General features: G+C 39.4%; 1 protein-coding gene and 1 long non-coding RNA gene across 4 annotated transcripts in view; one reads left to right on the forward strand and one right to left on the reverse strand.

Moving 5' to 3' along the window:
* Nucleotides 1–11,981, forward strand: part of CDC40 (cell division cycle 40) — a 36,828-nt gene extending 24,847 nt beyond the window's left edge. The window contains exons 8-15 of the mRNA XM_068184251.1: nucleotides 308–382; nucleotides 967–1,012; nucleotides 2,356–2,457; nucleotides 3,713–3,828; nucleotides 3,912–4,045; nucleotides 8,600–8,676; nucleotides 10,092–10,236; nucleotides 10,986–11,981. Coding sequence (XP_068040352.1) covers nucleotides 308–382; nucleotides 967–1,012; nucleotides 2,356–2,457; nucleotides 3,713–3,828; nucleotides 3,912–4,045; nucleotides 8,600–8,676; nucleotides 10,092–10,236; nucleotides 10,986–11,163 — 873 coding nt within the window. The 3' untranslated portion in view covers nucleotides 11,164–11,981. The remainder of the gene's footprint in view (nucleotides 1–307; nucleotides 383–966; nucleotides 1,013–2,355; nucleotides 2,458–3,712; nucleotides 3,829–3,911; nucleotides 4,046–8,599; nucleotides 8,677–10,091; nucleotides 10,237–10,985) is intronic.
* LOC137470668 (uncharacterized) lies at nucleotides 242–10,990 on the reverse strand. 3 transcript variants are annotated; one of them, XR_010997188.1, is made up of 5 exons: nucleotides 10,516–10,990; nucleotides 7,570–9,520; nucleotides 5,717–5,768; nucleotides 2,875–2,943; nucleotides 242–1,501 (listed from the first exon to the last, which is right to left on the reverse strand). It is a non-coding gene; the product is annotated as an uncharacterized lncRNA (long non-coding RNA). The 3 variants fall into 3 exon arrangements; XR_010997187.1 differs by lacking the exon at nucleotides 10,516–10,990 and having other exon boundaries at nucleotides 7,570–10,097; XR_010997189.1 differs by lacking the exons at nucleotides 7,570–9,520; nucleotides 10,516–10,990 and adding an exon at nucleotides 7,096–7,124.
* Nucleotides 11,982–16,974: the final 4,993 nt, after the last annotated feature.

Raw genomic sequence — 16,974 nt, forward strand, 5'->3', positions numbered from 1 at the left:
TATGCAGAGATAGTTCCTTTAACCCCCAGTTTGTATTTATTTGCTGTGTTTGCCACAGTAATGGTGTGGATGTTGAAGGAGGTTATATATACAGCCGTTAAAGTGAAACAACTTTTTTCCAGTAGCATTTGTTCAAAATACATAACTGTTTCTAAAATGGAATGTGAGCAGGTTATTTCTTTTCAAGGTACAGTATCTGTATATTTTATGAAGATAAGCTTTAGCTTTTTGCTTGGAAAAGAGGGCAAATGAACTGAAGAAACTTCTAGATTATCCGCTTACTATTAACTTATGTTCTTATTTACAGGGCGTCAGTGCAGTCAGATTGTTTCCTCTGTCTGGGCATATAATGTTGTCTTGCTCTATGGATTGCAAAATTAAGGTGAGTTATTTTTCTGTTTACATTAATACACTTTATACCATCTGGAATACAGACAGTGCATTTTAGGATACATTAACATTTGCTACTTCTACCAAATACCTTTTGTCTGTGTTAGAACAGTGTTAGTTGTTTTTTAATAGCATTTAGAAGGTCACAAGTGTCTCACTTTATTGGCTTTGTTGTTATATTAATTCATTTTCTGTAAAGCCTAGTTTTACAACTAACAATAGGTCTCTGCTGAAATCTTTTACTGAAGCATTTTTGGTGTGAACTAATCTCACTTCAGTCCAGCATGTATCAACAGAAAGCTGACATTTTGGGTTGGTTTGTTTTTTTTTAAGTAGCAAAACCTTAAGTCATTAAAGTTGGAATATGGTATGGTAGTTTTAGTTATTCTAAATGAATTTTGCTAACAGGAAGGTGACAGCATTCTAGTGAATTTCTGGACAGATTGTGATTAATTAGTACATGGTATGTGTTTGTAATTAATTCTTAAAAGATGCTTGACATATATTTGCACTTAATTTCAGCATCATTATTGTTTAACAATTGACATATTTTCCCCTCATCCTTTTTTTTCCTAGCTGTGGGAAGTATATGGTGATCGAAGATGTCTACGAACATTTATTGGTAATAGTCTTTTTTAAAACTCACTTATGTCTAGAACAACTTCCTAGAAGAATATGATTTAGGTTAACTTATTAATTTGTCATAGAGAAGACTTCTTTGCATTCAAGGCAATGGTTGTTCAGAATGATATTGGTAGTAAGAACTGAAAAATATGCACATTTCTTTAAGAACTTTGTCATTATTCCAAGCAATTTAATGTTCATGTGTAACACCTTACAACCCTTAAAACAAAACATTAATGTTCTACAGTCATTAATACTTTATGAAAGACTTCTTGTCAAAGGCAAAATTTTGTCATGAAATTGCCCCATCTTCGTGTTGAAAGCAGCAGCCCTCTGTATTTAACTGGTGAGGGTGTCTCATGGTCTGATCCCTCCTTAAATAGGTCATTCCATCCATGCTGAGTTATTAGTGCAAAAGCATGGGAAATCTTTTTTAGGTTCAGGTGCGGTCTTTGTTCATGTAACAGGTGCTTTTTAAAGCGGATAGCTGAGAGAGAGAAATACAAACTTCTTAGCAACCTTGAATGCAGAACAAAAGTAGCTGATTCTCCTATTGAAATAGGAACATTTCTAGAACGCTGAGTGAATATATGTTGAGTAACAAGAAAGAAGTCTTTTTTCACCTCTTATTTTTGATGACAGTAGTGTGGCAAAGATGATAGCTCAAAAATGGCTCTCTCTCAATAGACTGCTCTTTCTGAACAGTGTGACTGTTTTTCTCAAAATGTTCTTATTATCAACCAGATTTGCCTGCCATTTTGCTATATTTCCATTACTTTGTCAATATTTAAACTAAAAAGAACTGCAAGTCTGATGTGGTGGTCACATAAAAGAACTGAGGCTGAGAGGTAGCAAGATTAACATCAGATTAAAACAGTCTTAATTTTCTGATCTAATATTTCCCATATTTTGTACCTGCTTCCTAATTTTAAATGTTTCTCCATCAAATGAGTCTCATGGTAGCGTTTGTCTCTCCTCTTTTTCATTAGATGTTGCCATTTATTTATTTAAAATTTCTTCTAAAGTTCTGCTCATGTATCAATTTATACAAGTTTATACTTGTTTATCAAGTTGGTTCTGTGCAGTGCTTTTGTTTCTCTCTACAGTGTTTTAGAGGTGTGAGGGTGTTAGGGAGTTTTGTTCTCATAATTCTTTAGGAGTTCCTTTTTCTTTCTCACTTGAATTATTCTTTACTAGTTCTATTAAGAACTGCTGTAAGTGATTTTCTTCTTCTCTTTGCATTGTTAGAGCATTTAACTTGAGTAATATGGGTTGGATTTTTTTTTTTTATTCTAAGTATGAATGGATGAAAGTTTACCATTGCATTTTTCTAATTTGTAGGACACAGTAAAGCTGTTCGAGACATCTGTTTTAACAATGCAGGCACTCAATTCCTTAGTGCTGCATATGACCGCTATCTAAAACTCTGGGACACTGAAACAGGTAGGCTTGTATTTGTAGGTGCTGTTATTTGGCACTGTTTTTAATTGATAGTGACTGCAAAGATATCTCAGCATTCAGGTTGTTTCTAGTTGTCCTCCATAGTGTCTTGTAGTTCACTGTTCAGGCTTTCATTGCAGGATAATTAGTCTTTTTTCACATATGTTTTGTTGTTATCTGCTAAAGTGCAACTGATATTACCTGTATTTCCTATAGCTTTTTATTTGAGAAGTTGATAGTTATTTGTAATTCTAGAACAATTTTCAACAAAAAGATATCTTGTCAAATAATTTAATTGCATATTTACATTTACAGGCATAAAGTTACTCTTTACACCTAAATATGCTTAATTTAGAAGAATTATCTCACTTGGTCTTTTGCTTAACCTTAAGAGCACTCCAGATAAGAAAAGATGGTGACCTGCTGGTATAGAGAGTTGAAGGGTAGGTCTGGTGCTCTCAAGCCTGGGAGATGCTCTGTAACATTCTGCTACAAATAGTTAAGTAAAAAAAATACAGGATAGATTTTGTCGGTATTCTTTTAAACCTGGGTCTCTTCCTAAGACAGAAAGTTCCCGTGTTTTAAAAAGTTGTTTGCTTTCTGGGTTAGCAGAAATCTAATCTTATACAGGTAATAGCCTGTAGAAAGGTGTAAGTCTAATTCTCCAGTGTTGAGTCTGAACTTGAGTCTGAACTCAGTTATTTAGACAGAGCTGTCGGATTAACACGTCTCCTGTAAGTTAGGGATAACGAGTTATCAGGGTATTTGTGGCTGAAGCTAAGAGGGGAGGTCAGGGCTTTATTTTGCAGTTGGATTACTGTTACCCTTTTCTAAGGTTAGTCTTGAATTCTTGCCCAAATTTGTATGTCTTGTTGAGAAGACCTGTGATCCTAAGGAGATACGTTTTGCAAAGACAGTGGTCAGCTTGTGATATCCTGAACCTGTCCTTATGTTCTTGTTATGTGCTGGTGGCATACAGGGTACTGAGCTGTTGTATTGTTCGGGAAGCTGTAGCAAACTTACAGAGCAGTTTGTTTGTGTTCATGTTTATGCTGGTGTGTGTACACAAATGTGAAAGTTGGTCTAATCAAAGACCAGGGCAAATTCTGCCCTCTAATTCTCTCAAGGACTTTAAAAGAAGTGTTGTCTGCTCTTAGTAAAGTACTTTTTTTCAGTATCTACAAACAACCCATAAGTATCTGCAATCAGCCCATAGCGCTTCCAACCTGATACACTATAAATGGGTTTTCTGTTGCAGGGCAATGTATTTCAAGATTCACCAACAGGAAAGTTCCTTATTGTGTCAAGTTCAATCCTGATGAAGATAAACAAAATCTCTTTGTTGCAGGGATGTCAGATAAGAAAATTGTACAGGTATGTCTACTCAGTATTTATTTCTCTAAAATTACTGGTATTTAGTAAAAATCAGGTTCTTATTCTGACTTTTTTAATTGTAGTGGGATATTCGAACTGGTGAGATTGTGCAGGAATATGATAGGCATTTGGGAGCTGTCAACACCATTGTGTTTGTGGATGAAAATAGAAGGTTTGTGAGTACATCTGATGACAAGAGTTTAAGAGTCTGGGAATGGTAAGTTTAAAATTTTGAATTTTAACTCAAAGTATATTGTGAGCAAACTGAGAAGAGAGTTCATTTTTAGAACTACACGTAGCACATAGGCCACTGGAGTGTAATGAATTCTAGGAAAAGCTTTAAAACCCTGTTTTGACTTAATGCTCGAGACACTTCATTGATTTCCTCTTCCCTAAAGAAAACATAAGACAGCCCTATCAGCCTGAAGCACACTGCACTCTGTTAGTGGTCTCTTCTCTCTCCCCTTTCCCCAAGGGTGTATTAGTCTTTAAATTAACTCTTAAAGCAATGTCTGCTCTATTACAATTGGTGTGTGTTGGTTTTGAATGCTTTGAACTTGGATGTCCATAGTATTATATGATACTTGGCCTATGTTTGAAATAACTAGTTTAGTGTAGCTTTATTCTGGTTTTCTGTTAGTCTGGCTTTTGGGCAATAATTGGTACACACAGTATGAATACAACAGATGATGGAAAAGGGAGAGTCTCTCCAAGAAAAAATAATACAAAATATTTGAAATGGCGTCCAGTTTTTAACATTTAACCTGCAGAGAAAACAGATCACTCCTATCTGAAATGTTTTTCACAAAGTTCTAGGTACTAAGATCTTGAACTTAGAAGATTCTAAGATTTCTTTAGGATTTGAGAATTATTTATTTTTGAAATAATCAGTCCCATATCTTGAGGTATTAATTTCCTTTTGCTGTTCATGCATGCAAAGCTGTTGCATAATACAGACACTAGTTTGACAGTTCTGTGACTAATCAGTTTCTTCCTAGCTGCTTGCTTTTTTTTTCCCCCTGTAGCCTAGACAAGAGACTCCAATCTGTGGTATTGGAATGTTACCCAAGCAGCCAGCTAAATCCTCAGCTTGTCTGTGATCGGCTGCAATCATTGCCAGTAGCAGTGGGAATGACCAAAGTCTGGGAACCCAGGCTTAGGCTAGGCATAAAATGCTGACACCATATGCTGCTCCAAGAAAGCCTCTGTTCAGTACTTCATAAGTAGACTCATGGATTTACTGAGCTCCTTAAAGAAAAATCATTGCAATACCATGTCTGCTAAGGAATGTCTCCTCTTTGCTGAGTGGGAGGATGATCTTGCTTGTACAAATCTGTTATTTCCTTGAGATTGGATTGCCCTTATTTTATGAGCTTTGTGTGATGGCTGAAATAAATAGTGAAGTGGGTGGATTTAGCGAGTCTGTGGAGAAAAGCAGGAAAGGCAAAAAGGGTCTGGCATGGGAACATCGCAACCTGATTGTTCCAGTAGCAGAAGTTTTTGTCTTCTGAGGAAAAAAAACATGTAATAGTATTTTGTACACTGAAGAAAGAGCTCCCTTGTTGAAATGATAGGAAACTCAACTCTATGTAGTATTCTGTAATGCAGTTGTTAGGAAATTCTTTGGTTTTATAAAGAGCAAATGCAATGCCATCTTCCTGGGCATGACTTGAAAAACTTTCCCCACAACCTACCATGATAGATGCTAATTGGTCTGTAAGCATATTTCTATAATTTCAAGATCCAGATTTTTAAAATGCCTTAAAACTAAGTTTTATGGAAGATTTTGGAGTTCAGAAACTTCCATGGCAAATTATTTCTCAAATCCTTTTTTTCTAAGTTAATAAGAAGAATTATTTGCTACTTAGCAGTGATTTGGTTGCTGCACCTTTTGGCACTTTTCTTCGGTATGCTCTTCAGCACAATGTTTCTTCAGTATCCTACGGAAACAAAGTGGAAGTAATTATGACCTGAGAATGGTCTTAAAAGCTAGTAATTATAAGTTGATCTAATTACTTGGTTTCAGTTGTCTAGAGGAATTCCGTAGTGTGTTTTGTAAACACTTTGACTTGGCCAGAGATGGGTAATGGGATGGCATGTCTGACTTCACAGTGAGGAACTCCTGAGAACTTAAATCTCCTTTCCCAAGAATTCATCCCCTGCAAAGATTTCACGGGGCTGTACATAGAATTGCAGTTGGTTAGTTGCCGGAAGTTCAGACTTTACGTATAGTACAGACTCTTGTTGATTACGTAGTCTATTTAGGAATATTAATGGAAGTATTGAAAATTTGCCTGCTTTTGCATTTCATGTGATTGAGATATTAAAGTTGGCATGGGTATCATATACTGTGCTCTCTCTTCTAGAAATGCAAAATATTATTTTGTCTTTGCTTTGTATGCATCTGATCCTGCTTGGGTAAGCACTGAAATGATGTGAGCATTTAATTTTGGAGGCTGTTACTACTTTTTACCTCCAAGTCAGCCAGCAAAGCAAGAAGTGTGCAGTGGTAATTTAGTTATTATGCTGACAGGCTTTGGGGGCTTGTCATCTCTGTAAATCTGTGCCCCTCAGTGGGTCTTTTCACCCGTGGCTCCTGGTAGAGTTAATGTAGTCTCCTGAGAGATGTCTTCATGATGTGTAGGTCCCAAAACTGTATTGGGTTGTACTGAGGGTTTGTGTTGGCTTCGTTCTTTTCCTTCTTTTGTTAAAAAGATTTTTCTATCTCTTGCCTGGGAAAGAAGTTGTATCAAAACCCCAGAGTAAAACACTTCTAAATCTTGGCTAGCAGATATAATTTCTGATATTTAAAACTTTTCAGCCTTTGAAATGCTATTAAGTGGGGAAAGGACTTTAAAATATTTAAATTTTAAGTATTTGTCACAAAAAACAAATATGTTACATGAGTTTTGAGGTTGGGCAACCATGATAGCATCTATGTTGGTAATTTTTTTAAGGAAGCAGGCTGACATTACTTATTTAGCAATTTGACTGGAAACAAATGTGAAACACAAATGCATCTCTTTATTCTGCCTAGTAATTTAATGCAGCATATCCTGCTGGTGTCCTAAGTGTGCCTGGTAGGTACAAACATAAAGCAGAGCTGTTGTGAATAAATTCTAGTACGTGAGCCTGCCTTCATTTTTAAAAGGAGAAGGCAAAACAACGGGTGCTGCATTTAAATTTCTGGCTGCAGAACAATTCAGTATTGGAGATGCATCTTCTGTGATGAGACCTTAATGGGGCTTCCAGTGGGATTGGTTTTACCTGGCAAGAAGGACTCCAGAAGGTTGTTGTGTGCAGGAGTGTTGAGGTGGGCGGTGGGAGTGGATCAGGGCCTGGCCTTGCTGCAGCTATAACCTTGTGTCCTGTTGCAAATGGAGCTGGAAACAGTTTGGGTAGGGTGTGGCACAGGGGCTGCACTTCCTGTGCTGTTGTGTTGATCAGCCTCAGAGATGATGTGGAATCTTCACAGATTTGCTGCCCCACGGCCATCTTAGGTCTGCCTGGTTGGAAGCTGGTTATCCCTGGCCTAAAGTGCATGCTTTTATCCATGGAGTGAATTACTAAGTGGGTTGCCCTTCTTATTCTGAGGAATAAATGATTTTAATTCACAGGAGCATTTGTGTCGCTTCCTGACAACAGAGCAGCTTCTCACCCTGCTGGCCCTGTATGTATGTGTTGCTTAACTCAAGATGATGGGAAATAACTTCCTCCACAATAAAGCAGGATGATAATTACCTTGCTAATGCCAACCATATTGCCATCCAACAAGGCTCGGGCAGCTGGGACAAGGCAGCCACCCACACTCTCCACTCCCAGAGTGTCCCAGCGGCCCTTCTGCTCTGTGAATTAGACAATGAAGTCATAAACATCCCTTTTGTATTAATTAATGTTGCTACAGAACATTTTGCATGTGCTTTTTGCAGAATACATTAATCAAATCTATTTTCTGCTGGAGGTTTCTTTTGCTTAATGAGAAAGCCATGTACATGCCTTCCCTTTTTTCCAGTCTTCCAGTGCAGGTTATGAGGAATACTGTGAATATGCACAAACCGTTAGTAATTCAATTTATATAGTCAAAACCAAATGGCACTTGTGTGGAGTAAGGATTAGACTGTCCTTGTTTTTACCCTAGGCCTTTGTATGTGTTAAGAACATGCACTGGCACAGTCTTTATGCAATTGAGCTGGGGAGTTCACTGTTCAGTTCAGCTGTGAATATTTAGAATTGGTTGGCATCCCAGTTGAGGAGGTCAGGAGGAAAAGGGCATGTCAAAGAGATGAGAGAGAGAGAATCCTGTTTTCTTTTCCTTTAAAAAAATGTTTAAAAAAGAAGAATTTAAAAAAGGTAGAAATATTTGAGTTAAAACAAAACTCAAGTCATTAAGTTGTTCCAGTAAGATCCATGCATATGTCAGTATGTTCTTGCTATCTAAATAGGAACTTTGTAAGAGCTGCAGTTATACTGGAGGCAATAAAGGAGCTTTGTGTTACAGTTTTCCTCTTAACAATTAGAATTATGACTCTAATTTAGACTCTGACTCCTTTAACTGGGGTAAATTCACACTCTCAGAGGTTATGCTTTAGATGGCTCTGCATCTGGAGCTCTAGGGTGGACATTCATAATACTTTTGAGTTTTTGCATATTCTTTCTTTGGATGCCACCATACATTCTCCATGGTTCAGTTGTCACGTAAATCAACTGACTTGAAGCAGCTCTTTGGAACATCTCCATGTCTTTATAAAACACATACTTCTTCCTTTTGCAGGGACATTCCTGTAGACTTCAAGTACATAGCTGAGCCAAGTATGCATTCCATGCCAGCCGTGACTTTGTCTCCAAATGGTAGGTTAACACTTTACTGCCTTCTTAGACCTAATTTATGTGGGCACCTCTTACTGATTATTATCTCTGTGATGTTGCTGTGTTGCATCTTCCTTTCACCCCAGACTAAACCCTTCCCAGTCATTCTGTGCACTTATTCCAAGATTGGACTGGATCGTGTTTTGATTTAAAATTCTAAAGAACAAGTATGTCAAAATGAGGATTTATATCAGGGTAACTGTACCAGTTTAAAATTAGGCCTTCATCCAGACAAAGCAAAAGAACTCTCCATAGAGCTACCATGTGCTCTTTGCTGTATTTAAAATATTAAGAGAATGATGCCACTGACAATGGTGGCAAAGTGTTAGGCAAATTCAACAGTCCTTGTGGTGCCATTGTTAAAGGAGAAACTCACATTGTGCACGATCCTGTTCCCTTCTGTTATTAATGTAGTCCAAATAATTCTTGCATAAGAGAAATCCCAAATGATCTCAGTGTTTCTGTATGTTAATGTTTCACTGGTGTTTATGTTCTTCAATTAGAACCATGCTGAAGAAGGATAGTTGTTTAGTGCCTCAAGTAATCAGTGAAAATCCTTCTAACGGGGCAAAATTCCTGTTATCGGTTTTGGCCAAATTTAAATAGCTTTAGTGTCATCATTATTACAGTGTTGCCAGACTTGCTGTTAACAGTCCCATTAGGCTGAGTAGAGGCTGATCAACTTGTTGCACAGCCAATGTTACGTTGTCAGTGCGTAAAACATTTTAAAGGCAGTGACAATATGCAGAGTTCGGGACAGAAGTCTCTGTTCTGGGTATTCTGTAGCACATGATCATCACTGGATTCTCAGGCAGGAGTTAATGCACTGCCAAGATGCAAGTGAGATGAAGTTATGATTAGAAAAACCTTGATTTTTCGTTCACTATAATATCTTTATTAATTGCATTCCATTAAGGCAGAGAATACTACATAGTTGCAAACTCTTCAGTCTACCTTAGAACTATTTTCCCATAAAGAAAAGAGGGGGTGACCCACAAAACAGGTGATCAAGTAGAGTGCAGTTAGACGGATTTTTCCCCTCACCGAGTTATGTGATTACATGCACCAGCAAGATTACACAGTATCTTAAAGACTTAAGAGTAAATCAGTGGGGTTGTGATGCAGCACATAGCTGGAACAGTCAGACCTTTAGTGCAGTACTGAGTGCATTTTGTAGGAATACAGGCATCCCAAAGCCTGTCAAACATAAGGTTTCAACTCTTGGCAGTTGTACCAGGCAGAAGCAATGTCAACTGTTACCTAGATCCCTGCTACATAATGAAAATCTGGATTAAGTTAGTGCAAGAAAAATTGTCAAAATCTCTGAAAACATCCCAGTTAGGTCTGTTTCTTCAGATGCAGCACCCTGACACAACCTTTGTTTATTGCATTTATAGGGAAATGGTTGGCTTGCCAGTCAATGGATAACCAAATCTTGATTTTTGGAGCTCAGAACAGATTCAGATTAAACAAAAAGAAAATTTTCAAAGGTCACATGGTAGCTGGCTACGCTTGCCAAGTGGATTTTTCACCTGATATGAGGTAAGTTTTTGTGGCAATGAACTTCATCTTAAAACTTGGAAGTACAGACACTAAATTTTCTTTTGAATCCCCTGCAACAGTCATGAATGCACAGTCCCGTTAGCTCAGCATCGGGCAGAGCTCCCTTGCCAAGCAGTAGAACAGAAAGTTTACTCTTATCATATGATAAGACCAAGAGAGGCTTCCACATCTGACTCCCATCTTTTTGCACATGGTGTGCAGTGCAGGGTCTGTTCCCACAATGTGTACTCGTCTAGAGTATCTGGGATTTGAATTCACCCAGTTTCCCCAGTTCGTAGGTCTGGTGTGGGTATCCTCATTTACTGTTCAGAGAATCATCTCTTTCTTCCTGCTGGCTTAGTAATGTGCCCATACATTTAGTACTGTATGTACATAAGATACAAGTTACTATAAAAACTGGGGAATAACCTCAGCAAACCTGGATGAAAAAGTGTCTATAATTGTAGAGAAACTTGTGGCACCTTCTCTTGGGTTCCAGTAACACAGCGCAGGGTATGATCACACCGCTTAGCACATTTACCTCGCAGTTGATTAATCACCTTCTGCAGGACTTGTGTGCTCTTAGAGCACAGCCCGAACGCTAATTCCTTGGTAGAAATGTTTGCAGGCTGTGTCAGATGGGAAGCTCCCTGGGGGAGGCTCGTTTCTGTTGCTCAGTTGCTACTTGTAATAGCATACAAGCAGTCCGTACACATGATATAACTTCCATTTTATTCCTGTTAACGCAGCTATGTGATATCTGGAGATGCAGATGGGAAACTAAACATCTGGGACTGGAAGACGACAAAACTCTACAGCAGGTTAAAAGCACATGACAAAGTCTGTATCGGTGCAGTGTGGCATCCACACGAAACATCCAAAGTCATCACGTGCGGCTGGGATGGTCTGATTAAACTATGGGACTAAAGAGGAGGCTACAGAGACCAAAAAATGCAAGCCCTGCATACATCTGAGATTAGGGTGCATTCTGCTGTAAGGATGGGTAGATGTTGTAATACTGCAGTTCTCAGTTCTCTGTATATATGCACTAAACACCAGGAAATTCAGAAGACTCAAGTGAAAGGATATAGTTCTAAATATGGCATCTGGGAATGAGAAGCTAAGCTAAGATCATCTGAAGCATGCAGAATCATGTGCCAGTTTGTCTTGCCTCTGCTTGTGCAAAACACTCTTGTAAAATAAAATAATTTTAAGAAAAACTATTTTTGTGGTTCTGGCTGTCAGAGAGTTTAAAGAGAAAACCAGCAATTCTGTAACTTTTGTCAAACCATGACACTTTCTTCCTAAGAAGAAATCTTTGGTACCTACTTCAATAGAGCTGGAAAAGATAAGCACAAATCCACTTGCTGAGATTTGCTAATTCACATTAGAAATGAAGAATTAATTGGAAGCTAGCAGTTGTCAGATGAACTCTATCAACTGAAGATGCCATTCATAGTCTGAGTTTCTGTCTGTAGAATCATGAGGATACTTTCACTTTTGCAAGTAGTCTTCATTTTCAGGGTTTTCCTCATAATGGTTGCGTGCTGTGTTGTTTTTTTGTCTTCCCATATGCTATTATGTTCCAATAAGCATGACATATTAAAAAAAACTTGAATGTCTCTTTTTCTGTTTGGAATAGTTTGTATTATAAGCCCCATGCAGGTTTTGACAGTTTAATGTATATACATGTCACACTTTTTTCTCTTTAAAGAACTTATTTTTAATAAATCTTTTTATAAAAACTCTGCTTATCTGTATTCAATTTTTCTATCTTGCAGTGCCCATATAAAATATTTCCTACCATTTGGTATTTTAATGTGCAGTTGTATCAATGTTCAGGTAAACTCATTCTCTTGCAGTGTTCACTTAAAACTAAGGCAAGTTGGCAGCAGGAGAAAAAAAAACCTTTTGACTCCCTGTCTGCTCTCTTTTTTTGGGCACATAAAAATAAATGCATATAGCAAAAATTATCCCATTGATCAGTCTTTAATTACAGTTTTGAATTATACTATATTGTTTACTGTAAATCAAATCACTGCTCAACCATTAGAAGGGCTAGCAAAGGAGTGATTGCCTTAATTGACAGTAGGATAGAAGCTGAGACAAAGATTCCCAAATGGTAGAGGCGGAAGGAGATGGTTGGTTGTTTTGTGGGTTTTGGGTTGTTTGACTGGATGCAAGAAATTCTGGTCTTTCAAAGAGTGAGTTACACAAGTTAGGCCCTTGTGAGTGAACAGGAAGCTTAAGCATTTTTAGGCCAACTCTGTAATGCTGAGCTCAAGAGTCATTCCACTATCAGTCCATGCTGTTGTGTAACTGCACTGAGGTTACACATTCCTGGTTACTTTCCCATCCAAGCAGCCCTGTGTGCCTAAAAAACTCCACAATTTCACAAGCACCATCCTGGTGGTAAACTGGGCATTGCCTTGTTCCCATGCAAGTACTGACATAAAAAATGGTAGAGCCTGGAGAGAGAGGAAAGAGATGGTCTAGCGTGTCCTGCAGACTGATCCTCTGTTGGGAGAGAAAAGGCTGTTCCTCCTTCTCTGCTCTTCAGCATGTGGGTGGGAAAGGGCTGCTGCTGTCTTGCAGAGGATGAATTTCTGATGTGCTTTTCAGAGGGAAGGTTTGATTCCTGAACTGGGAGTTGAGCTCTGGTGTGTGTTGCGTGCCAGGTGCTGCTTCAAGAGAAAGTGGGCTGGAGAAATTTGGAACGGATTTCCTCCTTCAAATACATTTCCCAAATGGATATGTAGCAGTGTGCCCTGACTGTTAACAGTTTATATGTACAGAGAAATAAGAGAAATAGAGCTGATAGAAAATCTTCCTACAGGAACATACACTGTCTTTCACATCAGAAACACTTTTTCCACATGCTTAAAACCATTTAAATCATAATATACAAAATGCTTGGCTGTGTTGTTGGTACTGTGTTTTTCCATGTGTCACCTACTATGCTGAACTTTAGATACACACTAGTAAAATAGTATATGCAAAATATGAAAATAAGTGCATAAACTCTTGTAGTCATATACTGGGTGTTGTCTTTGGAGGAAAAAAAAAGTTTCAATCAATTCTGCTGGAGTTGATGAATTGGGATTAAACTGGGATTAAACGTTTTCAGCAAGCCCAGAATCAAAGTTACCTTAGAAACTTTTAGATAAAATCCTTTGTCCCTCACAGTTGGTCACCACATTAACCTCTTGTGGAATTTCTCACATCTGCATTGAAGCCTTCAGGGGGAATTTTCATGAGGATAATTCCCTCTTGTTGCAAACTGCAAAGCCCATTTTGTCAGCTAGTTTGCTGTGCACAAGGATAGATGTGTGTGTGAGTGAGGTGCGAGTCCAGACTTGCTTTTCCAGCAGCCACCTGGGAGGAGATTTCTTTCTGGGCTAATCAAATCAAATCAAATCAAATCATGTCCTTCTCTTCCCAATTTCATGTTTGACCAGAAATTGGTCTGTTACAGGGGTTGGTGAGAGCAAGTCTAGGCTGAGACCTCTATGCTGGACTTTGCCTGTGAGCAGACAGATCCAGGGAAAAGTCAGTATTGGGAGAAAAGGGAAGAGTGCATTTCGAGATCCCCGGTTAATTTTCCTCAGACATTAGTGGAGAGTGCAACTTAGTGATTCAAGCTGAAGGGACGTCTCGGGAAGGCTGGAAGCGAGTGTGTGGCACTGCCAGGAAGGAACACAGCAAAGCTGGACTGCAGGGCTGCCGTCACAGCATTGCTGTTTTGTTCCCCTTGGTCATGTACCTGCAGATTTCAGAAATGACATGCCAATATGTTGCTGCTTTTATTAATGCTGATTGATTTTATAGCAGAAGTTTTGCAGGTCAGTCAACTATCTCCATTGTTCTTGGAGTTCTGTCTGGGAAAACTGATAGTTCCTTTGACCTTTAGCCAGCTTTTTCTTGGACTTTTTTCATATGCAAGAGGGGGAAATAGCCCACATATCCTCGTGCATCTTGCTGGTAAGGAGGCTGGCTGTCTTGAAGCAGATGGTCTTGGCATCTGTCTTACTCAGAGTTTATAATTGTCCCCAGTAAGATGGGGTTGCTCAGTCTTTGCCCTCATTACAAAGAACAAACATCAAAATTACTGTGCATCCAGAAAAGTCCAAGATTGTCTTATAAAACTCCGATTTTTAGCAGCAGGCAGATGTTCAGTACACTGTTTAATGCTGTGGTGTAACACTGTGGTGTAGCGCTGTTTAACGCTGTGCTTTAACAGCTGATTTAAACAGGGAGCCTTGCAGCACTGGCAGCCCAGTAACATGATGTACTTTCCTACTTTCTACCAGCTGGTTATTACAGAATCCTGCTCCCATTTGCTAGGAAGACTCCGTATGACAAGCAGCCTGCACGAGAGGGAACACGTGGAGAGCGGAGGAGGGAGGGGAGTTTTGCTTGGAAGACTATAAACAGTATAACCTATACACCAGAAAAAATCAGTTGCCAGGGAGGTTGTTCCTCTGGAGACTACTTAAGGGACTTGTTACTTTAGGTTGACTTAACTAGCATACACTCAAAATTTTAAGTCTCATAATTTGCTGTTAGGCTTGCTGATAAGCAAAACAGACACCATGGCTGTCTTGCATCACTCAGAGAGAACTACTTGTGGCAGGGTGATGTTTACAGAAGCTGCTGGCTTCTGCTTTCAGAAACAAGCTGCAGTAACTTTCAGCAGGCCATGGACCTGTAAATTCACCAGGCATACTAGAAGTTTGTCCTCAGACCTGTTTGTTCTCTTTTATGACAGAATATTTGAAATGTGTTAAATGCACTGAGCCTTTCTGAACCTCTTTTTGCCCTGCCGTGCTTCACGCCACTGGGGGACTGCTCAAATGAAACATTGCTGCGTTGGTCAATGGAGTAAGAGGTTCTCACTAGACCTTGGGGTTTTTTTTTTGTTAATCTGGAAGATGTCAAGGCTAACTGAGCCTGCTTCTCTGGTTTGGGAAAGGAAAACAGCAACACAAATCCTCTGGAGAGTCATTTCAGTAATAGGAACTTTATGGAGCTTCAAGACCACTGACAGTTACCCAGACATAGTTCTGGGAGCTGCAAATCTTTCCCATTCTCCCAGCATAATTACCCCGTTAGTGTCTTGCTCCTATTACCCAGCTAAACTCTTTAATTGTGTAATAAGGCTTTCTTTTTTTTTTTTTTTTTTTTTTTTGGTGGAGTTTAAACTCTTGCAAAATGATATTAAGAGGAAAAAAAAAAAGAAAAATGCCCTGTCCCAGAAGAGTTATAACAATCTCACCTCCCACCTTAGCTTGCTCCAGGCTGATTTCCCCAAGCACCCCTAAGGCTTTGCTCAGGGCCGTTGCTATTTTGCTTTGGCATCCCCATACAGTCCTGCTCTTTCACCTCCTCCTCATGTACCCTCTCAAACAATAATCCCTTCCAATATTCCTTGGAGATAAAAAGGGAACTCAGACTCTGAAATAATTTGTCAGGCCAGACATGTACAGGAAAAAGAAAGAAGGCTCATTCCCTGAGTTTCCATAACCTTGCTGATTTGTCAGAACAGCTTCCCTGCTGCAAGCTCCTTTCTCTGCCCTGATGTTGATGCTTTGGGAGTACCTTGGGGTAGCAAGACAAGTGGGTTTTGTTTGCTTTTTGTCATTATTTCTCCAATATTAAATAAGTGGAATAACATTATGGAATATTTCTTCAGATCCTGGATTCTCCTGGTTTTTGGAGCAATTTTTCTTTCATAAAGAAGTTGGAAGTCACTTCAGGGCCTCTCCTGCCTGGTAAGTCAGTTTGAGAGGTCAGCGTGGGGTTGTCTGGTGCAGTCCTAGCCCCTGTGTCTTGGCTGCTCCTGGCTGGCATTGGTGGAGAGACACAGGTTCTCTTAAGGCACAGCTGCTGCTGCTGCTGCCTCAGAGGTCTGGCACCAGTCAGGCACCTGTCTCCTCCTCCCTGCAAGGGCAGTGGCACGCTGGGTGGTGGCTCCACTCAATATCTACAGGTGGATGCAAGGCTGGGATTCATATTGTTTGTGATTGATTCAGAAATTGAATTCAAATATAGAGGGGGGGAAATACCAGTTAAGACACTGAAGCATCTTCATTACTTGCAGAAGTTTTGTATTGTGTATACCACTGCACTTTCCTTCAGAAAACTGCTTAAACTCAAAGATCTATGTTGGTAATCCACCAAAAAGAGCAGGGACGTGGCAATGATGGTATTCACATTTGAGTCATCCCTTCTAGGCAGTGCAAAGCGGGCTCCTGCTCTCCCTGTGCAAGGTGCTGCCTATTGGGATAAAGGATGTAACTTGGGCTGTCTCTGCAAAGGTCTCCTTCTGAAGCAGGTAAAACTTTCCATGAGGTCAAAGTGCACTGTGAACAGGGACTTCTATTTAAGGGCAGAGATCCATTCATTACTGCAGGTGGTTCCCTTCAAGAGCCAAGCTTGCTCTGCAGATGCTGCCCCTGAAAGCCAGTGGAGGTGGGGCAGGTTTAAATATGTCTCTGAATGTAGGTCAACTCTGAACTTCCACTGCCACTAAACCAGGTCTCTACTGACTGCAATTAAATGTCACATTGTGTTAACAAGCAGGAAAAAATCAAGAGTGATTTCCTACTGAATAACCCTGAGCATCCTGTCAAGGACAAGGGAGTGGCTAATGAAGCTCATGAAATCAAAGTTTTGTAAAGAACCAGATGGTCTCAGCTGTTGAATTATTCACCAGAGAGAATGAGTGCCATTTCTTCA

This window comes from Anomalospiza imberbis, chromosome 3 (genome assembly GCF_031753505.1).
Source record: "Anomalospiza imberbis isolate Cuckoo-Finch-1a 21T00152 chromosome 3, ASM3175350v1, whole genome shotgun sequence".
In the NCBI taxonomy this organism is placed as follows: domain Eukaryota; kingdom Metazoa; phylum Chordata; class Aves; order Passeriformes; family Viduidae; genus Anomalospiza; species Anomalospiza imberbis.